At 58.1% G+C, this 25,781-nt stretch overlaps 1 protein-coding gene across 1 annotated transcript; it reads left to right on the top strand.

The window, feature by feature from the left end:
- Positions 1 to 181: 181 nt before the first annotated feature.
- On the top strand, positions 182 to 21,160 carry ngdn (neuroguidin, EIF4E binding protein). Its single transcript, XM_078538002.1, has 8 exons — positions 182 to 255; positions 681 to 818; positions 3,145 to 3,229; positions 10,132 to 10,184; positions 10,923 to 11,040; positions 13,635 to 13,809; positions 19,173 to 19,317; positions 21,092 to 21,160. Exons 2-8 carry the CDS (start codon positions 711 to 713, stop codon positions 21,158 to 21,160), a joined length of 753 nt encoding a protein of 250 aa, XP_078394128.1. The 5' UTR covers positions 182 to 255; positions 681 to 710.
- Positions 21,161 to 25,781: the final 4,621 nt, after the last annotated feature.

Genomic DNA, 25,781 nt, shown 5'->3' with positions numbered 1-25,781 from the left:
GAGGGAGACGGGGCTAGGACAGGTCAGAGGGGCTGAGTGGCCTCCTCCTGTCCCCCCCCTGCGCTGCCGATAGTGTCGGGACCAGTTCCGCTGACTGATCACCCCCTCCCGACCCCCCCCGACCCCTGACCCTGACCCTGACCCCTTGACCTTCTCTCTCTGCCTGTGTTTTATCCCCCGCAGCTCTCCTCAGTCTCGGCCCACGTGGGGAGCGTGACCCAGCAGATCCGCGACGGAGCTCTCCCGACGGAGAAGGTGAGTTCCCCGGGGGACGGGGGGGTGGAGGTGGAGGTGGGGAGACAGTGGGGGCAGGGCCAGGCGGCCGGGGAGGGGGGGTAACGGGGCTGAGAGAGTGGGCGGGGTGGGGGGGGTTCCCAGAGCAGAGGGTGGAGGGAATCGGAGGGAGCTGGATATAAACACCCGCCAGAGGACGGGACACAAGAGGAGGATTTTGTGTGTGGGGTGGGTGGGGAGACGGGGACTGGGAGGAGGCTGGTGAGGGGCACAGACAGTCAGCGAGGCACACACAGGCCGAATAGCCGCCATTTGGCGCTGCAGGCGTCGCCGAATCGGATTGGGGGTGGGAGAGGTTTGCGACGGGGAGTCAGTGACGGACAGCGGACGCGGCGGCGATGAGCGGGTGAAAGGGGTTGAAATTAAATCACCGTCTCCTCCGACAGGGTCTCAGCTTCCTGGAGGTCAAGAACCAGATGCTGTCCATGTACCTGTGCGACCTGGCCTACGTCATACAGAGGAAGCTAACCGGAGTGACCCTGAGGGAGGAGCCCGCACTCTTACGCTTGGTGGAAATCCGGACGGTGAGTGGCCAAGAGGGAGCTGGAATCTAATCGAGGGGTTCGGGGGGTGTTTATATATAGAATAACAGATACCGGGAGTGAGTTACAGACTGGAATCTAATCGAGGGGTTTGGGGTGGTTTATATATAGAATAACAGATACCCCGGGAGTGAGTTACAGACTGGAATCTAATCGAGAGTGTTCGGGGTGGTTTATATATAGAATAACAGATACCCGGGAGTGAGTTACAGACTGGAATCTAATCGAGGGGTTCGGGGGGTGTTTATATATAGAATAACAGATACCCGGGAGTGAGTTACAGACTGGAATCTAATCGAGGGGTTTGGGGTGGTTTATATATAGAATAACAGATACCCGGGAGTGAGTTACAGACTGGAATCTAATCGAGGGGTTCGGGGGGGGTTTATCTATAGAATAACAGATACCCGGGAGTGAGTTACAGACTGGAATCTAATCGAGGGGTTCGGGGTGGTTTATATATAGAATAACAGATGCCCGGGAGTGAGTTACAGACTGGAATCTAATCGAGGGGTTCGGGGTGGTTTATATATAGAGTAACAGATACCCGGGAGTGAGTTACTGACTGGAATCTAATCGAGGGGTTTGGGGTGGTTTATATATAGAATAACAGATACCCGGGAGTGAGTTACTGACTGGAATCTAATCGAGGGGTTCGGGGTGGTTTATATATAGAATAACAGATACCCGGGAGTGAGTTACAGACTGGAATCTAATCGAGGGGGTCGGGGTGGTTTATATATAGAATAACAGATACCCGGGAGTGAGTTACAGACTGGAATCTAATCGAGGGGTTCGGGGGGTTTATATATAGAATAACAGATACCCGGGAGTGAGTTACAGACTGGAATCTAATCGAGGGGTTCGGGGTGGTTTATATATAGAATAACAGATACCCGGGAGTGAGTTACAGACTGGAATCTAATCGAGGGGTTCGAGGTGGTTTATATATAGAGTAACAGATACCCGGGAGTGAGTTACAGACTGGAATCTAATCGAGGGGTGCGCAGTGGTTTATATATAGAATAACAGATACCCGGGAGTGAGTTACAGACTGGAATCTAATCGAGGGGTTCGGGGTGGTTTATATATAGAATAACAGATACCCGGGAGTGAGTTACAGACTGGAATCTAATCGAGGGGTGCGCGGTGGTTTATATGTAGAATAACAGATACCCGGGAGTGAGGTACAGACTGGAATCTAATCGAGGGGTTCGGGGTGGTTTATATATAGAATAACAGATACCCGGGAGTGAGTTACAGACTGGAATCTAATCGAGGGGTTCGGGGTGGTTTATATATAGAGTAACAGATACCCGGGAGTGAGTTACTGACTGGAATCTAATCGAGGGGTTTGGGGTGGTTTATATATAGAATAACAGATACCCGGGAGTGAGTTACTGACTGGAATCTAATCGGGGGGTTTGGGGTGGTTTATATACAGAATAACAGACACCCGGGAGTGAGTTACAGACTGGAATCTAATCTAGGTGTTCGGGGTGGTTTATATACAGAATAACAGATACCCGGGAGTGAGTTACAGACTGGAATCTAATCGAGGGGTTCGGGGTGGTTTATATATAGAATAACAGATACCCGGGAGTGAGTTACAGACTGGAATCTAATCGAGGGGTTCAGGTTGGTTTATATATAGAATAACAGATACCCGGGCGTGAGTTACAGACTGGAATCTAATCGAGGGGTTCGGCGGGGTTTATATATAGAATAACAGATACCCGGGAGTGAGTTACAGACTGGAATCTAATCGAGGGGTTCGGCGGGGTTTATATATAGAATAACCGATACCCGGGAGTGAGTTACAGACTGGAATCTAATCGAGGGGTTTGGGGTGGTTTATATATAGAATAACCGATACCCGGGAGTGAGTTACAGACTGGAATCTAATCGAGGGGTTTGGGGTGGTTTATATATAGAATAACAGATACCCGGGAGTGAGTTACAGACTGGAATCGAATCGAGGGGTTCGGTGGGGTTGATATATAGAATAACAGATACCCGGGAGTGAGTTACAGACTGGAATCTAATCGAGGGGTTCGGGTGGTTTATATATAGAATAACAGATACCCGGGAGTGAGTTACAGACTGGAATCGAATCGAGGGGTTCGCTGGGGTTGATATATAGAATAACAGATACCCGGGAGTGAGTTACAGACTGGAATCTAATCGAGGGGTTCGGGTGGTTTATATATAGAATAACAGATACCCGGGAGTGAGTTACAGACTGGAATCTAATCGAGGGCTCCGGGATCTATTTATTATGTGTTCAGTCTTCAATGTTATTCTGCAGGTTCTGGAGAAAATGAGACCGATTGATCAGAAACTCCGATATCAGATCGATAAACTTGTGAAAACAGCTCTCACTGGAACGCTCGGTAAGGAGGGGCTTAGCACCAGTCTGCAACTATCCAGTTTCCACCCCCTCCCCCCCAACCATGTCTCTCTCTCTCTCATTCTCATCTCCCTCTGCCACTCTGTGTCTCTCTCTCTCTCTGTGTCTCTCTCTCTCTCTGCGTCTCTCTCTCTCTCTGCGTCTCTCTCTCTGCGTCTCTCTCTCTCTCTGCGTTTCTCTCTCTTCGTCTCTCTCTCTCTGCGTCTCTCTCTCTCTGCATCTCTCTCTCTGCGTCTCTCTCTCTCTGCGTCTCTCTCTCTCTCTGCGTCTCTCTCTGCGTCTCTCTCTCTGCGTCTCTCTCTCTGCGTCTCTCTCTCTGCGTCTCCCTCTCTCTCTGCGACTCTCTCTCTCTCTCTGCTTCTCTCTCTTTCTGCGTCTCCCTCTCTCTGCGTCTCTCTCTCTCTCTGCGTCTCTCTCTCTCTGCGTCTCTCTCTCTGCGTCTCTCTCTCTGCGTCTCTCTCTCTGCGACTCTCTCTCTCTGCGACTTTCTCTCTCTCTCTGCGACTCTCTCTCTCTCTCTGCTTCTCTCTCTTTCTGCGTCTCCCTCTCTCTGCGTCTCTCTCTCTCTGCGTCTCTCTCTCTCTGCGTCTCTCTCTGCGACTCTCCCTCTCTCTCTCTGCGTCTCTCTCTCTCTCTGCGTCTCTCTCTCTGCGTCTCTCTCTCTCTACGTCTCTCTCTGCGACTGTCCCTCTCTCTGCGTCTCTCTCTCTCTCTGCGTCTCTCTCTCTGCGTCTCTCTCTCTCTGCGTCTCCCTCTCTCTCTGCGACTCTCTCTCTGCGACTCTCTCTCTCTGCGACTCTCTCTCTCTGTGCGTCTCTCTCTCTCTGCTTCTCTCTCTTTCTGCGTCTCCCTCTCTCTGCGCCTCCCTCTCTCTGCGTCTCTCTCTCTCTCTCTCTGCGTCTCTCTCTCTCTCTGCGTCTCTCTCTCTCTGCGTCTCTCTCTCTCTCTGCGTCTCTCTCTCTCTCTGCGTCTCTCTCTCTCTCTGCGTCTCTCTCTCTCTGCGTCTCCCTCTCTCTCCGCGACTCTCTCTCTGCGACTCTCTCTCTCTGCGACTCTCTCTCTCTGCGACTCTCTCTCTCTGTGCGTCTTTCTCTCTCTGCTTCTCTCTCTTTCTGCGTCTCCCTCTCTCTGCGTCTCCCTCTCTCTGCGTCTCTCTCTCTCTCTCTGCGTCTCCCTCTCTCTGCGTCTCTCTCTCTCTCTCTGCGTCTCTCTCTCTCTCTGCGTCTCCCTCTCTCTCTGCGTCTCTCTCTCTCTCTGCGTCTCCCTCTCTCTCTGCGTCTCTCTCTCTCTCTGCGTCTCTCGCTCTCTGCGTCTCTCTCTCTCTCTGGGTCTCTCTCTCTCTCTCTGGGTCCCTCTCTCTCTCTGCGTCTCTCTCTCTCTCTCTGCGTCTCTCTCTCTCTCTGCGTCTCTCTCTCTCTCTGCGTCTCTCTCTCTCTGCGTCTCTCTCTCTCTCTGCGTCTCTCTCTCTCTCTGCGTCTCTCTCTCTCTGCGTCTCTCTCTCTGCGTCTCTCTCTCTCTCTGCGTCTCTCTCTCTCTGCGTCTCTCTCTCTCTGCGTCTCTCTCTCTCTGCGTCTCTCTCTCTCTGCGTCTCTCTCTCTCTGCGTCTCTCTCTCTGCGTCTCTCTCTCTCTCTCTGCGTCTCTCTCTCTCTCTGCGTCTCTCTCTCTGCGTCTCTCTCTCTCTGCGTCTCTCTCTCTCTGCGTCTCTCTCTCTGCGTCTCTCTCTCTGCGTCTCTCTCTCTCTGCGTCTCTCTCTCTCTCTGCGTCTCTCTCTCTCTGCGTCTCTCTCTCTCTCTCTGCGTCTCTCTCTCTCTCTCTGCGTCTCTCTCTCTCTGCGTCTCTCTCTCTCTGCGTCTCTCTCTCTCTGCGTCTCTCTCTCTCTCTCTGCGTCTCTCTCTCTCTCTCTGCGTCTCTCTCTCTCTGCGTCTCTCTCTCTCCGCGTCTCTCTCTCTCCCCGCGTCTCTCTCTCTCCGCGTCTCTCTCTCTCTCCGCGTCTCTCTCTCTCCGCGTCACTCTCTCTCTCCGCGTCTCTCTCTCTCTCCGCGTCTCTCTCTATCTGCGCGTCTCTCTCTATCTCCGCGTCTCTCTCTCTCTGCGTCTCTCTCTCTCTCCGCGTCTCTCTCTCTCTCTGCGTCTCTCTCTCTCTGCGTCTCTCTCTCTCTCTCTGCGTCTCTCTCTCTCTCTGCGTCTCTCTCTGCGTCTCTCTCTCTCTCTGCGTCTCTCTCTCTCTCTGCGTCTCTCTCTGCGTCTCTCTCTCTCTCTGCGTCTCTCTCTCTCTCTGCGTCTCTCTCTCTCTCTGCGTCTCTCTCTCTCTCTGCGTCTCTCTCTCTCTGCGTCTCACTCTCTGCGTCTCTCTCTCTCTCTGCGTCTCTCTTTCTCCCTCTGCGTCTCTCTCTCTCTCTCTCAGCGTCTCTCTCTCTCTCTCTGCGTCTCTATCTCTCTCTGCGTCTCTCTCTCTGTCTGCGTCTCTCTCTCTGTGTCTCTCTCTCTCTCTCTCTCTGCGTCTCTGTCTCTCTCTGCGTCTCTCTCTCTGCGTCTCTCTCTCTCTGCGTCTCTCTCTCTGCGTCTCTCTCTCTCTCTGCGTCTCTCTCTCTCTCTGCGTCTCTCTCTCTCTGCGTCTCTCTCTCTCTGCGTCTCTCTCTCTCTCTGCGTCTCTCTCTCTCTCTCTACATCTCTCTCTCTCTGCGTCTCTCTCTCTCTCTGCGTCTCTCTCTCTCTCTGCGTCTCTCTCTCTCTGTGTCGCTCTCTCTCTCTGCGTCGCTCTCTGCGTCTCTCTCTCTCTCTGCGTCTCTCTCTCTCTCTGCGTCTCTCTCTCTGCGTCTCTCTCTCTCTGCGTCTCACTCTCTCTCTGCGTCTCTCTCTCTCTCTGCGTCTCTCTCACTCTGCGTCTCTCTCTCTCTGCGTCTCTCTCTCTCTCTGCGTCTCTCTCTCTCTCTGCGTCTCTCTCTCTCTCTGCGTCTCTCTCTCTCTCTCTGCGTCTCTCTATCTCTCTCAGCGTCTCTCTCTCTCTCTCTGCGTCTCTATCTCTCTCTGCGTCTCTCTCTCTCTCTGTCTGCGTCTCTCTCTCTGCGTCTCTCTCTCTCTCTCTCTGCGTCTCTGTCTCTCTCTGCGTCTCTGTCTCTCTCTGCGTCTCTCTCTCTGCGTCTCTCTCTCTCTGCGTCTCTCTCTGCGTCTCTCTCTCTCTCTGCGTCTCTCTCTCTCTCTGCGTCTCTCTCTCTCTGCGTCTCTCTCTCTCTCTGCGTCTCTCTCTCTCCCTGCGTCTCTCTCTCTCCCTGCGTCTCTCTCTCTCTGCGTCTCTCTCTCTGCGTCTCTCTCTCTCTCTGCGTCTCTCTCTCTGCGTCTCTCTCTCTGCGTCTCACTCTCTCTCTGCGTCTCACTCTCTCTCTGCGTCTCTCTCACTCTGCGTCTCTCTCTCTCTGCGTCTCTCTCTCTCTCTGCGTCTCTCTCTCTCTCTGCGTCTCTCTCTCTCTCTCTGCGTCTCTCTATCTCTCTCAGCGTCTCTCTCTCTCTCTCTGCGTCTCTATCTCTCTCTGCGTCTCTCTCTCTGTCTGCGTCTCTCTCTCTGCGTCTCTCTCTCTCTCTCTGCGTCTCTGTCTCTCTCTGCGTCTCTGTCTCTCTCTGCGTCTCTCTCTCTGCGTCTCTCTCTCTCTGCGTCTCTCTCTGCGTCTCTCTCTCTCTCTGCGTCTCTCTCTCTCTCTGCGTCTCTCTCTCTCTGCGTCTCTCTCTCTCTCTGCGTCTCTCTCTCTCTCTGCGTCTCTCTCTCTCTCTGCGTCTCTCTCTCTCTGCGTCTCTCTCTCTGCGTCTCTCTCTCTCTCTGCGTCTCTCTCTCTCTCTGCGTCTCTCTCTCTCTCTGCTCTCTCTCTATCTCTGCGTCTCTCTCTCTCTGCGTCTCTCTCTCTCTCTGCGTCTCTCTCTCTCTGCGTCTCTCTCTCTCTCTGCGTCTCTCTCTCTCTCTGCGTCTCTCTCTCTCTCTGCGTCTCTCTCTCTCTCTGCGTCTCTCTCTCTCTGCGTCTCTCTTTCTCCCTCTGCGTCTCTCTAACTCTCTCAGCGTCTCTCTCTCTCTCTCTGCGTCTCTATCTCTCTCTGCGTCTCTCTCTCTGTCTGCGTCTCTCTCTCTGCGTCTCTCTCTCTCTCTCTCTCTCGTCTCTCTGTCTCTCTCTGCGTCTCTGCTCTCTCTGCGTCTCTCTCTCTCTGCGTCTCTCTCTCTCTCTGCGTCTCTCTCTCTCTCTGCGTCTCTCTCTCTCTGCGTCTCTCTCTCTCTCTGCGTCTCTCTCTCTCTGCGTCTCTCTCACTCTGCGTCTCTCTCTCTGCGTCTCTCTCTCTCTCTGCTCTCTCTCTATCTCTGCGTCTCTCTCTCTCTGCGTCTCTCTCTTTCTCTGCGTCTCTCTCTCTCTGCGTCTCTCTCTCTCTCTGCGTCTCTCTCTCTCTCTGCGTCTCTCTCTCTCTCTGCGTCTCTATCTCTCTCTGCGTCTCTATCTCTCTCTGCGTCTCTCTCACTCTGCGTCTCTCTCTCTCTGCGTCTCTCTCTCTCTCTGCGTCTCTCTCTCTCTCTGCGTCTCTCTCTCTCTCTGCGTCTCTCTCTCTCTGCGTCTCTCTCTCTCTGCGTCTCTCTCTTTCTGCGTCTCTCTCTCTGCGTCTCTCTCTCTCTCTGCGTCTCTCTCTCTCTCTGCGTCTCTCTCACTCTCTGCGTCTCTCTCTCTCTTCACGTCTCTCCCTCTCTCTGCGTCTCTCTCTCTCTCTGCGTCTCTCTCTCTCCGTCTCTCTCTCTGCGTCTCTCTCTCTCTCTGCGTCTCTCTCTCTCTCTGCGTCTCTCTCTCTCTCTGCGTCGCTCTCTGCGTCTCTCTCTCTCTCTGCGTCTCTCTCTCTCTCTGCGTTTCTCTCTCTCTCTGCGTCTCTCTCTGCGTCTCTCTCTCTCTCTGCGTCTCTCTCTCTCTCTCTACGTCTCTCTCTCTCTGCGTCTCTCTCTCTCTCTGCGTCTCTCTCTCTCTCTGCGTCTCTCTCTTACTCTCTGCGTCTCTCTCTCTCTGCGTCTCTCTTACTCTCTGCGTCTCTCTCTCTCTGCGTCTCTCTCTCTCTCTGCGTCTCTCTCTCTGCGTCTCTCTCTCTCTCTGCGTCTCTCTCTCTGCGTCTCTCTCTCTCTCTGCGTCTCTCTCTCTGCGTCTCTCTCTCTCTCTGCGTCTCTCTCTCTGCGTCTCTCTCTCTCTCTGCGTCTCTCTCTCTCTCTGCGTCTCTCTCTCTCTTTGCGTCTCTCTCTTTCTCTGCGTCTCTCTCTCTCTCTCTCTGCGCCTCTCTCTCTCTCTGCGTCTCTCTCACTCTCTGCGTCTCTCTCTCTCTCTCTCTGCGCCTCTCTCTCTCTCTGCGTCTCTCTCTCTCTCTGCGTCTCTCTCTCTCTGCGTCTCTCTCTCTCTCTCTCTGCGCCTCTCTCTCTCTCTGCGTCTCTCTCTCTGCGTCTCTCTCTCTCTCTGCGTCTCTCTCTCTGCGTCTCTCTCTCTCTCTGCGTCTCTCTCTCTGCGTCTCTCTCTCTCTCTGCGTCTCTCTCTCTCTCTGCGTCTCTCTCTCTCTCTGCGCCTCTCTCTCTCTCTGCGTCTCTCTCACTCTCTGCGTCTCTCTCTCTCTCTCTCTGCGCCTCTCTCTCTCTCTGCGTCTCTCTCTCTCTGCGTCTCTCTCTCTCTGCGTCTCTCTCTCTCTCTCTCTGCGCCTCTCTCTCTCTCTGCGTCTCTCTCTCTGCGTCTCTCTCTCTCTCTGCGTCTCTCTCTCTGCGTCTCTCTCTCTCTCTGCGTCTCTCTCTCTGCGTCTCTCTCTCTCTCTGCGTCTCTCTCTCTCTCTGCGTCTCTCTCTCTCTCTGCGTCTCTCTCTCTCTTTGCGTCTCTCTCTTTCTCTGCGTCTCTCTCTCTCTCTCTCTGCGCCTCTCTCTCTCTCTGCGTCTCTCTCACTCTCTGCGTCTCTCTCTCTCTCTCTCTGCGCCTCTCTCTCTCTGCGTCTCTCTCTCTCTCTGCGTCTCTCTCTCTCTGCGTCTCTCTCTCTCTCTCTCTGCGCCTCTCTCTCTCTCTGCGTCTCTCTCTCTGCGTCTCTCTCTCTCTGCGTCTCTCTCTCTGCGTCTCTCTCTCTCTCTGCGTCTCTCTCTCTGCGTCTCTCTCTCTCTCTGCGTCTCTCTCTCTCTCTGCGTCTCTCTCTCTCTCTGCGTCTCTCTCTCTCTTTGCGTCTCTCTCTTTCTCTGCGTCTCTCTCTCTCTCTCTCTGCGCCTCTCTCTCTCTCTGCGTCTCTCTCACTCTCTGCGTCTCTCTCTCTCGATGAGAGGCTGAGCGAATTGGGGCGATTATTCTCCGGGAGCTTAGGAACTCGAGGAGCGATCTCGCCGAAACCCGCAAGGATTGTGAAGGGGGTTTGACAGGGTGTGCGGGGGTGGGGCTGAGAGATTGTTCCCCGCTGCTCGGGGTGGGGGTCTATAAACACGTGGAGGAGAAGGAGGGGGAGGGGGAGACACAGTCTGAGGGAGGAGGGGGTGGCCATTTTGGACGGAGATGAGGAGAAATCTCTTCACTCGGAGGGTGGTGGTGAGTCTCTGGAATTCTCTACCCCAGAGGGTTGTGGGAGCCCCATCGTTGAGTAGGTTGGTGTCCGTGACGGACAGAGTTTGGGGAGTCGAGGGATACGGGGAGCGGGAGGTGAAGTGGAGTTCAAGACCAGCCTTGATCGTATTGAGCTGCAGAACAGGCTTGATGGGCCGAATGGCCTAGTCTCACGTTCTCCCTCTCTCTCTCTCTCTCCACTTCTCCCTCTGACACACTCTGTCCTGCTTTCTGGCGAACTCTGTCTTCGTCTCCGTCTCTCTTGCTCCGGGACAATGTTTAATCGGAAATAATTTGAGATTCTCCTCCGTCTCCCAGGTGTTGATGACCCTTTGACGTTCAGGCCCAACCCAGGGAACATGATCAGTAAGGTGAGGAAATGGAACACGCTGCAAGTAACAAGCTCGAGGGGCTGAATGGCCTCCCCTTCCGTTGCAGCGCTCCCTCAGCGCTGACCCTCCGACAGTGCGGCTCTCCCTCGGCGCTGACCCTCCGACAGTGCGGCTCTCCCTCAGCACTGACCCTCCGACAGTGCGGCTCTCCCTCAGCGCTGACCCTCCGACAGTGCGGCGCTCCCTCAGCGCTGACCCTCCGACAGTGCGGCTCTCCCTCAGCGCTGACCCTCCGACAGTGCGGCTCTCCCTCAGCACTGACCCTCCGACAGTGCGGCTCTCCCTCAGCACTGACCCTCCGACAGTGCGGCTCTCCCTCAGCACTGACCCTCCGACAGTGCCTCTCTCCCTCAGTACTGACCCTCCGACACTGCCGCTCTCCCTCAGCGCTGACCCTCCGGACAGTGCGGCTCTCCCTCAGCGCTGACCCTCCGACAGTGCGGCGCTCCCTCAGCGCTGACCCTCCGGACAGTGCGGCTCTCCCTCAGCGCTGACCCTCCGACAGTGCGGCTCTCCCTCAGCGCTGACCCTCCGGACAGTGCAACTCTCCCTCAGCGCTGACCCTCCCACAGCGCGGCTCTCCCTCAGCCCTGACCCTCCGGACAGTGCGGCTCTCCCTCAGTGCTGACCCTCCCACAGCGCGTGTCTGTTTGGGTGAAGTGTTGGGCTGTTCAGCTGATGGATTCACCCCCCACCCCCTTTGCGATCTGAACCCAGGTCGTGGAGGACGAGGGCGACGGTGATGAAGAGGAGGATGAGCAGATCCAGACGAAGGGCTCCGGACTGAAGTCCAAGAAGATCTACATCCCCCCGCGGCTTGTCCCCATGCACTATGGTAAGGAACGAATAGAGCCTCCCGCACCAGCTCTGGGATTCACCCATTCCCCCCCCCACCCCTCCTTTGCCTGACCCCCGCCACCTCTGTCTCAATGTCCTCCGCATCTCTTCCCCTCCCCTCTCTCTCTCTCTCCTCGGTCACACGTCACCAAACGGGAGCTGGAGTGGGCCACTCGGCCTGTCCTCCATCCCTGCAGCCCTCCCTCGACTCCCCTCATCCACCGAGGGTCCCGCTCGGCCTCGAGTGTATTCCTGGAGGAGAGAGAGAGAGAGAGAGTCCCACAGACTGACCGCCCTCCGAGAGAGGGAATTCCTCCTCGTCTCCGTCTCCGACGGGAGACCCCTTTATTCTGACTCTCTGCCCCCCCCAACGTTCTAGACTTCCCCCCCAGCCCCCAACGAGGCTGGGGGTGGGGGTGGGGGTTGGGGAAACATCGTGTCGGCCTCCATCCCGTCGAGCGTCCTTAGAATCTTATACGTTTCCGATCAGATGGGCTCTCGCTTTTCTAAGCTCCGATGGGCACAGCCCCGACCTCTTCAACCCTTCCTCATCGGGTAAGCCCTTCTCCCCCCCGCCCACCCCCACCTTCCCCCCCAGAAGTCAGTCACAGCGAACCTTCTCTGAACCGCTTCCCAACGCAATTGTTGTCCTTCTTCAAATAAGGAGACCAAAAACTGTGTACGCAGACCCAACGTCCCGACTTTCAAAACTCTCACAACAATTCGTACTGCGGGAGAAAGCGGTGCGGGTCGGTTGGGCACCTCAGATCTGATTGGCCGCTACGTTGCCGTGGAGAGAGAGAGAGCAACGTGGAAACTATTCGCCCCCCCCCTCTCCTCCCGCAAGCTGCTGGGTATTAAGGGGGGGAAAAGAAAGCTTGAACCTGTTCCAGGAACGGGTCTCTGTGCTCTGTCCCTTCCCCCACCCCCCACCCACCCCTCCTTATATCCTTTTCCAAATAAGGAGATCAAAACTGTGTACACAGTACTCCGGGTGTGGCCTCACCGACGCCCTGTACAACTAACTAGCTAAACATTCCGACTTTCAAAACTCTCACAACAATTCGTACTGCGGGAGAAAACGGTGCGGATTGGTTGGCACCTCAGATCCGATTGGCCGCAACATTGCCATGGAGAGAGAGAGCAATGGGGAAACTATTCCCTCCCCCAAGCTGCTGTTGGTATTAGGGGGGGGAAAAGAAAGCTTGAACCTACTCCGGGAACGGGTCCCCGTGTTCCCTCCCTTCCCCCCCAACCCTCCTTATATCCTTTTTCAAATAAGGAGACCCAAAACTGTGTACACAGTACTCCGCGTGTGGCCTCACCGACGCCCTGTACAACTAACTAGCTAAACATTCCGACTTTCAAAACTCTCACAACAATTCGTACTGCGGGAGAAAACGGTGCGGATTGGTTGGCACCTCAGATCCGATTGGCCGCAACATTGCCATGGAGAGAGAGAGCAATGGGGAAACTATTCCCTCCCCCAAGCTGCTGTTGGTATTAGGGGGGGAAAAGAAAGCTTGAACCTACTCCGAGAATGGGTCCCTGTGCTCTCTCCCCCTTCACCCCCACCCTCCTTATATCCTTTTCCAAATAAGGAGACCAAAACTATGTACACAGTACTCCGGGTGTGGCCTCACCAACGCCCTGTACAACTAACTAGCTAAACATCCCGACTTTCAAAACTCTCACAACAATTCGTACTGCGGGAGAAAACGGTGCGGATTGGTTGGCACCTCAGATCCGATTGGCCGCAACATTGCCATGGAGAGAGAGAGCAATGGGGAAACTATTCCCTCCCCCAAGCTGCTGTTGGTATTAGGGGGGAAAAGAAAGCTTGAACCTACTCCGGGAACGGGTCCCCGTGTTCCCTCCCTTCCCCCCCAACCCTCCTTATATCCTTTTTCAAATAAGGAGACCCAAAACTGTGTACACAGTACTCCGGGTGTGGCCTCACCAACGCCCTGTACAACTAACTAGCTAAACATTCCGACTTTCAAAACTCTCACAACAATTCGTACTGCGGGAGACAACGGTGCGGATCGGTTGGCACCTCAGATCCGATTGGCTGCGACATTGTCGTGGAGAGAGAACAACGGGGAAACTATTCCCTCCCCCCCAAGCTGCTGTTGGTATTAGGGGGGGAAAAGAAAGCTTGAACCTACTCCGAGAACGGGTCCCTGTGCTCTCTCCCCCTTCACCCCCACCCTCCTTATATCCTTTTCCAAATAAGGAGACCCAAAACTGTGTACACAGTACTCCGGGTGTGGCCTCACCGACGCCCTGTACAACTAACTAGCTAAACATCCCGACTTTCAAAACTCTCACAACAATTCGTACTGCGGGAGAAAACGGTGCGGATCAGTTGGCACGTCAGATCCGATTGGCTGCTACGTTGCCGTGGAGAGAGAGAGAGCAACGGGGAAACTATTCCCTCCCCCCACCCCGAGCTGCTAGGTATTAGGGGTGGGGGGGGAGGGGAAGAAAACTTGAACCTATTCCGAGAACGAGTCCCCTGTGCTCTCTCTCTCCCATCCCCCTCCGCGTTGTGGTAACCTCTGACCCTCTCTCCCGCTGCCGGCCGCGCAGACGCGGACCAGACGAGGACGGAGAAGGAGCGGAAGGTTCTGGAACGGGCCAAGCGGCGGGCCCTGAGCAGCTCGGTGATCCGGGAGCTGCAGGAGCAGTACGCCGACACCCCCGAGGAGCAGTGCGAGGGCCGGGGCTACCACGCCATGAGGCACAGCCGGGAGGAGGCGCACAGGCGAGTGAGGCCGGATTTTGGGGGGTGGGGGTGGCGGGATTTTGCGGGGGTGGGGGTGGTGTGATGGAGGGGGCGCGGCGCTCGGTGCCCCTGCGTCTCGGTGCCGTTGCTGTGGTGTTTCTGGTGGGATACAGGCCGACCGGATCATAGAAATATGGAGACTAGGAGCGGGAGGAGGCCATTCGGCCCTTCGAGTCTGCTTCCCCCATTCATCATGATCGTGGCTGATCATCCAACTCAATATCCTGCTCTCGCTTTCTCCCCATACCCTTTGATCCCTTTCACCCCAAGAGCTCTATCTAACTCCTTGGAAACACACAATGTTTTGGACTCAACTACTCTCCGTGGTAATGAATTCCACAGGCTCACCGCTCTCTGGGTGAAGACATTTCTCCTCATCTCAGTCCTAAAGGGTCCACCCCGTATCCTCAGACTGTGACCCCCTGGTTCTGGACTCCCCCCACCACCATCGGGAACATCCTTCCTGCATCTACCCTGTCTAGTCCTGTTAGAATTTTATAGGTTTCTATGAGAATCCCCCCCTCATTCTTCTGAACTCCAGCGAATATAATCCTAACCGACTCGATCTCTCCTCATATGTCAGTCCCGCCATCCCAGGAATCAGTCGCTGCTCTCCCTCTATAGCAAGAACATCCTTCCTCAGGTAAGGAGACCAAAACTGCACACACAATATTCCAGGTTGTGGTCTCACCAAGGCCCCTGTACAATTGCAGCAAAGACACCCCTGCTCCTGTACTCGAATCCTCTGGCTATGAAGGCCAACATACCATTTGCCTTCTTTACCGCCTGCTGCACCTGCATGCTTACCTTCAGCGACTGGTGTATGAGGACACCCAGGTCTCGTCGCACATTCCCCCTCTCTCAATTTATAGCCATTCGGATAATAATCTGCCTTCCTGTTTTTGCTACCAAAGCAGATAACCTCACATCGAACCACATTAAACTGCATCTGCCATGCATTTGTCCACTCACTCAGCTTGTCCAAACCACAACTGAAGCATCTCTGCATCCTCCTCACAGCTCACCCTCCCACCCAGCTTTGTGTCATCTGCAAATCTGGAGATATTAATATCATTGATCTATATTGTGAGTAACTGGGGTCCCAGCACCGATCCCTGTGGTACCCCACTAGTCACTGCCTGCCATTCAGAAAAAGACCCATTTATTCCTACTCTTTGTTCCCTGTCTGCCAACCAGTTTTCTATCCATCTCAACACACTAGCCCCCAATCCCATGCACTTTAATTCTACACGCCAATCTCTTATTGTCGAAAGCCCTTCTGAAAGTCCATATAAACCACATCCACTGCCTCCCTACCTCATCCACTCTACTAGTTACATCCTCGGAGAAATTCCAGTTATGGTAGGGGTAGACGTAGAGAAGGTGTTTCCACTTGGTGGAGGGGAGACGGAGCTGGGCGGGGGCGTGGGGATGGAGGTGGGAGGGGGCCATCGATGTGTGAGAGAGACGCTGATCAATCCAGACGGGGAATTCAGGAGAAACCTCCCCATCCAGAGAGGGCGGGGACCAATGTGAGACTCGCTCCCACCGAGAGTGGCTTCAGGTGAACAGTGTCGACGTGTTTAAGGTGGGGAGGGGAGAAGCTGAGGGAGAGAGGAATAGGTGGGGGGGAGATGCGAGTGGCCGGTGGGGTTGGGGGGTGGGTGTGGTGGGAATAGGAGGAGGGTCGGGCGGAGAGGATGGGCTGAATGGCCAGATTCCAGGTCTAGCCCGGGAGTGTCGTTCCTCGGAGGTCAGTGAGGGTGAGAGGGTTTGAGATCTTGGTCGTTGCAGAGTGATGTTAAATCCCTCTTCTCTCTCTCCGCACCCTCCTCCCTCTCTCTCTCCGCACCCACCTCCCTCCTCTCTCTCCCCGCACCCTCCTCCCTCTCTCTCCGCACCCTCTCCCTCCCTCTCCGCACCCTCCTCCCTCTCTCCGCACCCTCCTCCCTCTCTCTCCGCACCCTCCTCCCTCTCTCCGCACCCTCCTCTCTCTCTCTCCACACCCTCCTCCCTCTCTCCCGCACCCTCCTCTCTCTCTCTCCGCACCCTCCTCCCTCCCTCTCCGCACCCTCTCCCTCTCTCCGCACCCTCCTCCCTCTCTCTCCCCGCACCCTCCTCCCTCCCTCTCTCCGCACCCATTCCTCCCTCTCTCCGCACCCTCCTCCCTCTCTCTCCGCACCCTCCTCCCTCACTCTCCGCACCCTCCTCCCTCTTCTCTCCGCACCCTCCTCCCTCTCTCCCGCACCCTCCTCCCTCCCTCTCTCTCCGCACCCTCCTCCCTCTCTCTCCGCACCCTCCTCCCTCTCTCCCCACACCCTCCTCCCTCTCTCTCTCCGCACCCTCCTCCCTCTCTCTCCGCACCCTCCTCCCTCTCTCTCTCTCCGCACCCTCCTCCCTCCCTCTCTCCCCGCACCCTCCTCCCTCTCTCCCGCACCCTCCTCCCTCTCTCTCCCCGCACCCTCCTCCCTCTCCCGCCCCCTCCTCCCTCTCTCTCCCGCACCCTCCTCCCTCTCTCTCTCCGCACCCTCCTCCCTCTCTCTCCGCACCCTCCTCCCTCTCTCTCTCTACACCCTCCTCCCTCTCTCTCCACACCCTCCTCCCTCTCTCTCTCCACACCCTCCTCCCTCTCTCCCGCACCCTCCTCCCTCTCTCTCTCCGCACCCTCCTCCCTCTCTCTCTCCGCACCCTCTCTCTCTCCGCACCCTCCCGCACCCTCCTCCCTCTCTCTCCCCGCACCCTCCTCCCTCTCTCCCCGCACCCTCCTCCCTCTCTCTCCCCGCACCCTCCTCCCTCTCTCTCTCTCCGCACCCTCCTCCCTCTCTCTCCCCGGACCCTCCTCCCTCTCTCTCCCCGCACCCTCCTCCTCTCTCTCCACCCTCCTCCCTCTCTCTCTCCGCACCTCCTCCCTCTCTCTCCCCGCACCCTCCTCCCTCTCTCTCCACACCCTCCTCCCTCTCTCTCTCTCCACACCCTCCTCCCTCTCTCTCTCCGCACCCTCCTCCCTCTCTCTCCGCACCCTCCTCCCTCTCTCTCCCCGCACCCTCCTCCTCTCTCTCCCCGCACCCTCCTCCCTCTCTCTCCCCGCACCCTCCTCCCTCTCCCTCCGCACCCTCCTCCCTCTCTCCGCACCCTCCTCCCTCTCTCTCTCCGCACCCTCCTCCCTCTCTCTCCGCACCCTCCTCCCTCTCTCTCTCCACACCCTCCTCCCTCTCTCTCTCCGCCCCCTCCTCCCTCTCTCTCCACACCCTCCTCCCTCTCTCCCCGCACCCTCCTCCCTCTCTCTCTCCACACCCTCCTCCCTCTCTCTCTCTCCACACCCTCCTCCCTCTCTCTCCCCGCACCCTCCTCCCCTCTCTCCGCACCCTCCTCCCTCTCTCTCCGCACCCTCCTCCCTCTCTCTCTCCCGCACCCTCCTCCCTCTCTCTCTCCGCACCCTCCTCCCTCTCTCTCCACACCCTCCTCCCTCTCTCTCCCCGCACCCTCCTCTCTCTCTCTCCACACCCTCCTCCCTCTCTCTCCCCGCACCCTCCTCCCTCTCTCTCCCGCACCCTCCTCCCTCTCTCTCCCCGCACCCTCCTCCCTCTCTCTCTCCGCACCCTCCTCCCTCTCTCCGCACCCTCCTCCCTCTCCCTCCGCACCCTCCTCCCTCTCTCTCCGCACCCTCCTCCCTCTCTCTCTCCCGCACCCTCCTCCCTCTCTCTCTCCGCACCCTCCTCCCTCTCTCTCCCCGCACCCTCCTCCCTCTCTCTCCCCGCACCCTCCTCCCTCTCTCTCCGCACCCTCCTCCCTCCTCTCTCTCCACACCCTCCTCCCTCTCTCTCCGCACCCACCTCCCTCTCTCTCTCCCCGCACCCTCCTCCCTCTCTCTCTCCGCACCCTCCTCCCTCTCCGCACCATCCTCCCTCTCTCTCTCTCCGCACTCTCCTTTCTCTCTCCCCGCACCCTCCTCCCTCTCTCTCTCCGCACCCTCCTCCCTCTCTCTCCGCACCCTCCTCCCTCTCTCTCTCTCCACACCCTCCTCCCTCTCTCTGACCCCCCCAACTCTTCTCATTCTCTCTCTACCCCCATTTTCCTCTCTCTACCCCCCTCTCTCTCACTCCCTCCGCTCTCTCTCTCTGTCGCTCCCTCCGCTCTCTCTCTCTCTGTCGCTCCCACCGCTCTCTCTTTCTGTCGCTCCCACCGCTCTCTCTCTGTCGCTCCCTCCGCTCTCTCTCTCTCTGTTGCTCCCGCCGCTCTCTCTCTGTCGCTCCCTCCGCTCTCTCTCGCTCCCTCCACTCTCTCTCTCTCTCGCTCCCTCCGCTCCCCTCTCTCTCTCGCTCCCCTCTCTCTCTCACTCCCCTCTCTCTCTCGCTCCCTCTCTCTCTCGCTCCCCTCTCTCTCTCTCTGTCGCTCCCCCTCTCTCTCTCTCTCTCTCTATCGCTCCCCTCTCTCTCTCTCTCTCTCTCTATCGCTCCCCCTCTCTCTCTCCCCCCCCCTCTCTCTCTCCCCCCTCTCTCTCTCTCCCCCTCTCTCTCTCTCTCTCCCCCCCCCCTCTCTCTCTCCCCCCCTCTCTCTCTCCCCCCCTCTCTCTCTCTCTCTCCCCCCCCCTCTCTCTCCCCCCCTCTCTCTCGCTCCCCTCTCTCTCAGTCCCCCCTCTCACTCTCTCGCTCCCCTCTCTCTCGCTCCCCTCTCTCTCGCTCTCCCCTCTCTCCCTCGCTCCCGCCTCTCTCTCCCTCGTTCCCTCCTCTCTCTCTCTCGCTCCTGTCTCTCTCTCTCTCCCCCCTCCCTCTCTCTCTCCCCCCCTCCCCTCTCTCTCTCCCCCCCTCCCTCTCTCTCTCCCTCTCCCTCTCTCTCTCCCCCTCCCTCTCTCTCTCCCCCTCCCCTCTCTCTCTCCCCCCTCCCCTCTCTCCTCTCCCTCTCTCTCTCCCCCCTCCCCTCTCTCTCTCCCCCCCTCCCTCTCTCTCTCCCCCCCTCCCCTCTCTCTCCTCTCCCTCTCCCCTCTCTCTCTCCCCCCTCCCCTCTCTCCCTCGCTTCTCCTCTCTCTCCCTCCTCTCTCTCTCTCTCTCGCTCTCCCCCCTCTCTCGCTCTCCACTCTCTCTCACTCCCCCCGTCTCTCTCTCTCTCCCCCTTCCGCTCACTCTCTCTCGCTCCCTCCCCTCTCTCTCTCCCCCTCTCTCTCTCACTCCCCGTCTCTCTCTCTCTCTCCGCCCTCCCCTCTCTCTCTCGCTCCCGTCTCTCTCTCTCGCTCCCCTCTCTCTCTTCCCTACCCTCTCTCTCTCTCGCTCCCCCCTCCTCTCTCGCCTCCCCCTCTCTCTCTCCCCCTCTCTCTCTCTCTCTCACTCCCCGCTCTCTCTCTATAGGGTTCGGTATGAGGAATCGATGATGGTTCGTCTCAACGTGCCGAAGAAAGATCGACAGAAGCGAGCCCTGGCAATGACCTCCCAGCTGGGATCCCTCACACATTTCGGGAGTATCGGGGCCCTGACAGGAGAGACACCAGACACGGTGATTAAACTGCCCATCGTCCGAACACTTCCATTAGATCTCCCACAGTCCGGTGCACACCATACTGACCCTCCGACAGTCCGGTACACACCATACTGACCCTCCCGACAGTCCGGTACACACCATACTGACCCTCCCACAGTCCGGTACACACATACTGACCCTCCCACAGTCCGGTACACACCATACTGACCCTCCCACAGTCCGGTACACACCATACTGACCCTCCCACAGTCCGGTACACACCATACTGACCCTCCCACAGTCCGGTACACACCATACTGACCCTCCCACAGTCCGGTACACACATACTGACCCTCCCCACAGTCCGGTACACACCATACTGACCCTCCCACAGTCCGGTACACACCATACTGACCCCTCCCACAGTCCGGTACACACCATACTGACCCTCCCACAGTCCGGTACACACCATACTGACCCTCCCACAGTCCGGTACACACCATACTGACCCTCCCACAGTCCGGTACACCACCATACTGACCCTCCCCACAGTCTGGTACACACACACTGACCCTCCCACAGTCCGGTACACACACACTGACCCCTCCCACAGTCCGGTACACACCATACTGACCCTCCGACAGTGCGGCTCTCCCTCAGTACTGACCCTCCGACAGTGCGGCTCTCCCTCAGCACTGACCCTCCGACAGTGCGGCTCTCCTCAGCACTGACCCTCCGACAGCGCGGCCCTCCCTCAGTACTGACCCTCCGACAGTGCGGCTCTCCCTCAGTACTGACCCTTCGACAGTGCAGTGCTCCCTCGGTACTGACCCTCCAACAGTGCGGCTCTCCCTCAGCACTGACCCTCCGACAGTGCGGCGCTCCCTCAGTACTGACCCTCCGACAGTGCAACTCTCCCTCAGCACTGACCCTCCGACAGTGCGGCTCTCCCTCAGTACTGACCCTCCAACAGTGCGGCTCTCCCTCAGCGCTGACCCTCCGACAGTGCGGCTCTCCCTCAGCACTGACCCTCCGACAGTGCGGCGCTCCCTCAGCACTGACCCTCCGACAGCGCGGCTCTCCCTCAGCACTGACCCTCCGACAGTGCGGCTCTCCCTCAGCACTGACCCTCCGACAGTGCGGCGCTCCCTCAGCGCTGACCCTCCGACAGTGCGGCTCTCCCTCAGCGCTGACCCTCCGACAGTGCGGCTCTCCCTCAGCGCTGACCCTCCGACAGTGCGGCTCTCCCTCAGCGCTGACCCTCCGACAGTGCGGCTCTCCCTCAGCTCTGACCCTCCGACAGTGCGGCGCTCCCTAAGCACTGACCCTCCGACAGTGCGGCTCTCCCTCAGCACTGACCCTCCGACAGTGCGGCTCTCCCTCAGCACTGACCCTCCAACAGTGTGGCTCTCCCTCAGCGCTGACCCTCCGACAGTGCGGGCTCTCCCTCAGCACTGACCCTGCGCAATGCCGCGCTCCTCAGTAATGACCCTCCCACAGTGCGGCTCTCCCTCAGCGCTGACCCTCGACAGTGCGGCTCTCCCTCAGCACTGACCCTCCGACAGTGCGGCTCTCCCTCAGTACTGACCCTCCGACTGTGCGGCTCTCCCTCAGCGCTGACCCTCCGACAGTGCGGCTCTCCCTCAGCGCTGACCCTCCGACAGTGCGGCGCTCCCTCAGCACTGACCCTCCGACAGTGCGGCTCTCCCTCAGCGCTGACCCTCCCGACAGTGCGGCTCTCCCTCAGCACTGACCCTCCGACAGTGCGGCTCTCCCTCAGCACTGACCCTGCGCTTTCTCTTGGCTCCAGGATTCTGCTCCCAGACGGAAGAAGAGGAAATCATTCCAAAGAAGAGGAAAGGTGAGCAGGCGGAGCTAACCCTCCAGGGGTCAGGGGTCAGGGGTCGAGGCCGGGCTGTGGACAGAGGTGTTTGGAAGGGTCCCCAGACCCTGGCCTTGCTTTCACAGTGGTTCGGGATAGTTTGGTTAATCGCCGGAGACTGGGTTTCTTTTCTCAAGACATCAAATTGACAAGCAAACAGGTTCCTGTTAAACCTGTGTAAGACCTCGGAGCACTTGGCACAGTTCCGGTCTCCGTATCCCTCGGTTAGACCACACTCGGAGCACCGTGCACAGTCCCGGTCTCCGTATCCCTCGGTTAGACCACACTCGGAGCACCGTGCACAGTTCCGGTCTCCGTATCCCTCGGTTAGACCACACTCGGAGCACCGTGCACAGTTCCGGTCTCCGTATCCCTCGGTTAGACCACACTCGGAGCACCGTGCACAGTTCCGGTCTCCGTATCCCCCCCTCGGTTAGACCACACTCGGAGCACCGTGCACAGTTCCGGTCTCCGTATCCCCCCTCGGTTAGACCACACTCGGAGCACCGTGCACAGTTCCGGTCTCCGTATCCCCTCGGTTAGACCGCACTCGGAGCACCGTGCACAGTTCCAGTCTCCGTATCCCCCTCGGTTAGACCCACACTCGGAGCACCGTGCACGGTTCCGGTCTCCGTATCCCCCTCGGTTAGACCACACTCGGAGCACCGTGCACAGCTCCGGTCTCCGTATCCCCTCGGTTAGACCACACTCGGAGCACCGTGCACAGTTCCGGTCTCCGTATCCCTCGGTTAGACCACACTCGGAGCACCGTGCACAGTTCCGGTCTCCGTATCCCCCTCGGTTAGAGCACACTCGGAGCACCGTGCACGGTTCCGGTCTCCGTATCCCCCTCGGGTAGACCACACTCGGAGCACCGTGCACAGTTCCAGTCTCTGTATCCCTCGGTTAGACCACACTCGGAGCACCGTGCACAGTTCCGGTCTCCGTATCCCCCTCGGTTAGACCCACACTCGGAGCACCGTGCACAGTTCCGGTCTCCGTATCCCCCTCGGGTAGACCGCACTCGGAGCACCGTGCACAGTTCCGGTCTCCGTATCCCCCTCGGTTAGACCCACACTCGGAGCACCGTGCACAGTTCCGGTCTCCGTATCCCCCTCGGTTAGACCACACTCGGAGCACCGTGCACAGTTCCGGTCTCCGTATCCCCTCGGTTAGACCCACACTCGGAGCACCGTGCACGGTTCCGGTCTCCGTATCCACCTCGGTTAGACCACACTCGGAGCACCGTGCACAGTTCCGGTCTCCGTATCCCCCCCTCGGTTAGACCACACTCGGAGCACCGTGCACAGTTCCGGTCTCCGTATCCCCGCTCGGTTAGACTTTACCCAGGGAGCGGGGATGAATGCGGGACTCGCTCCCACGGGAGTGTCGGAGGTGAACAGTGTCGATGTTATTCGGCGGGTCGGGGGAGCTGGATAAATGGATGAGGGAAGATAGGAAGGGCCAGGATAATGCTGATCGATTGAAGTTGTTGGCGGAGGAGCAGAGAGGGGTTGGTGGGGGGTACTGCAAGGGACCCCCCGAGTGCACATGGACAAGCGGTAGATGTTTGACTGGAAGTGTCACCCTCATGCTCAGCAACTCAGCCCTCCCCTGGGGTAGAGAATTCCAAAGATTCACCACCCTCTGAGTGAGGAGATTCCTCCTCATCTCTGTCCCAACCGGCCTGCCCCTTATTCTGAGACCGTGTGCCCCCTGCTTCTAGACCCCACCCCACCCCAGGTGGGGAAACATCCTTCCTGCATCTCCCCCTTCGAGAATTTTAAACGCTTCAATGAGATCCCCTCTCGTTCTTCGGAAAGCCGAGAGAATGCAGTCCTCCATCTCTCCTGGTTGCCCCTCAAAAAGGTGGCGGTGTGCTGCCTTCTTGAGCCGCTGCAGTTCCCCGTCTGGTGTAGGTACACCCATGGCGCTGTTAGCGAGGGAGTTCCAGGATTTTGTCCCCTGTGGTGTAGGTACACCCACGGCGCTGTTAGGGAGGGAGTTCCAGGATTTTGTCCCCTGTGTAGTGTAGGTACACCCATGGCGCTGTTAGGGAGGGAGTTCCAGGATTTTGTCCCCTGTGTGGTGTAGGTACACCCACGGCGCTGTTAGGGAGGGAGTTCCAGGATTTTGTCCCCTGTGTGGTGTAGGTACACCCACGGCGCTGTTAGGGAGGGAGTTCCAGGATTTTGTCCCTGTGGTGTAGGTGCACCCACAGCGCTGTTAGGGAGGGAGTTCCAGGATTTTGTTCCCTGTGGTGTAGGTACACCCACGGCGCTGTTAGGGAGGGAGTTCCAGGATTTTGTCCCTGTGGTGTAGGTACACCCACAGTGCTGTTAGGGAGGGAGTTCCAGGATTTTGTCCCCTGTGTGGTGTAGGTACACCCATGGCGCTGTTAGGGAGGGAGTTCCAGGATTTTGTCCCCTTGTGGTGTAGGTACACCCACAGCGCTGTTAGGGAGGGAGTTCCAGGATTTTGTCCCCTGTGTGGTGTAGGTACACCCACAGCGCTGTTAGGGAGGGAGTTCCAGGATTTTGTCCATGTGGTGTAGGTACACCCACGGCGCTGTTAGGGAGGGAGTTCCAGGATTTGGACCCAGCGACAGTGAAGGAACAGCCGATATATTTCCAAGTCGGGGTGGTGAGGGGCTCGGAGGGGGGAACTTCCAGGTGGTGGGTGTTCCCCATGTGTCTGCTGCCCTTGTCCTTCTAGATGGTAGTGGTGGTGGGTTTGGGCGGCGCTGTCGAAGGAGCCTTGGCGAGTTGCTGCAGTGCATCTTGTAGACGGTACACACACTGCTGCTACTGTGCGTCGGTGGGTGGAGGGAGCGAACGACCCTATCAAAAGCTTTCCGAAAATCTAAATACAGCACGTCCACTGGTTCCCCTTTATCGACCCTCCTGGTGGTATCCTCCGTTTAAAAAATAAAACCCCCGACAGGTTTGTCAACCGCGATTCCCCCATCGTCTGTTATCACCTCCTCGGTGACAGATTCTAGCGTCTTCCCCACTGCTGATGTCGGGGTTGCTAGGGGTGGGTATGGGGATGTAGCACCTCAGGGCCCCCGGGTGTTGTGGGGGGTGGGGGTGGGGTGGTGGGGGGTGGATTTATCAGCTTTCTGGTCCCATTAGTTTCTCGAAGCTGAGAGGGTTCAGAGAGGGAGGGGTGGGGGGCAATAAGACAAAACTGTTTCCCCCCAGAGGTGGGAGGGTGGGTAACCAAGAGGGGGAGGCACTAGATCGAGGAGAATGGGCCGAAGGGCCAGAGTTGGGTGGGTGGGTGGGTGGGGGGGTAGTGGTTAGGGTTAGAGGGTTAGGGGAGGGGGGTGTGGTAAACACCAACCTGGAGCAGAGGGGCCGAATGGCCTGGCCCTGAGCTGTCGGTGGGGGCGGGGGTGGTGGAGGAGCCTGGCCGGGGGGGGTTAGGGGTTGGGGGTGTAGGGGTTAGCGGGTTTGGGGGGGTCGGTGTGGTAAACACCCAGCCTGGAGCAGAGGGGCCGAATGGCCTGGCCCTGAGCTGTCGGTGGGGGCGGGGGTGGTGGAGGAGCCTGGCCGGGGTGGGGTTTAGGGGTTGGGGGTGTAGGGGTTAGCGGGTTTGGGGGGGGTCGGTGTGGTAAACACCCAGCCTGGAGCAGAGGGGCCGAATGGCCTGGCCCTGAGCTGTCGGGGACGGGTTCCCTCTGATCAGTTTATTGTTTGTTCCCTCAGCAGCTTTTCGAAGGAGACGGTGAAGGGGAGACCGGGAACCGGAGACCGGGAACCGGAGACCGGGAACCGGAGACCGGGAACCGGAGACCGGGAACCGGAGACCGGGAACCGGAGACCGGGAACCGGAGACCGGAACCAGAATCAGGCTCCCTCCCTCTCCCCCATTTCCCCCCTTCTCCCTGCTCCTCCTCTCTCTCTCCCCCCCCTCCACCCTTCCCCGTCTCTCTCCCCCTCCCCAATTCCTTCTCTCTCTCTCTTTTCTCTCTCTCTCTCTCTCTCTCTCTCTCTCTCTCTCCCCCCCCTCTCTCTCTCCCCCTCTCTCTCCCCCCCCTCCCTCTCTCTCTCTCTTTTCTCCCTCTCTCTCTCCCCGCTCTCTCTCTCCCTCTCTCTCTCCCCGCTCTCTCTCTCCCCCCCTCTCCCTCTCTCCCCCCCCCTCTCTCTCCCTCTCTCCCCCCTCTCTCTCTCTCTCTCTCTCTCTTTTCTGCCCCCCTCTCTCTCTCTCCCTCTCTCCCCCCTCTCTCTCTCTCTCTATCTTTTCTGCCCCCCTCCCTCTCTCTCCCCCCTCTCTCTCTCTCTCTCCCTCTCTCCCTCCCTCTCTCTCTCTCCCCCCCCCCTCTCTCTCCCCCCTCTCCCTCTCTCCCCCCCCCCTCTCTCTCTCTCTCCCCCCCTCTCCCTCTCTCCCCCCCCCTCTCTCCCTCTCTCTCTCTCCCCCTCTCTCTCCCCCCCTCTCTCTCTCTCCCCTCCTCTCTCCCCCCTCCCTCTCCTCTCTCTCTCCCCCCTCTCCCTCTCTCCTCTCCCCCCCCCTCTCTCTCTCCCCTCCCCCCTCTCTCTCTCTCCCCCCCCTCCCCCTCCCTCTCTCCCCCACCCTCCCCCCCCCCCTCTCTCTCCCTCCCCCGGTGGTCCGGAGT

The sequence above is a fragment of the Cetorhinus maximus genome, unplaced genomic scaffold (assembly GCF_964194155.1).
Source record: "Cetorhinus maximus unplaced genomic scaffold, sCetMax3.hap1.1 HAP1_SCAFFOLD_3574, whole genome shotgun sequence".
Taxonomy (NCBI): domain Eukaryota; kingdom Metazoa; phylum Chordata; class Chondrichthyes; order Lamniformes; family Cetorhinidae; genus Cetorhinus; species Cetorhinus maximus.
The sequence above is the reverse complement of the archived record's forward strand: the minus strand, read 5'-3'. Positions and strand labels throughout refer to the sequence as shown.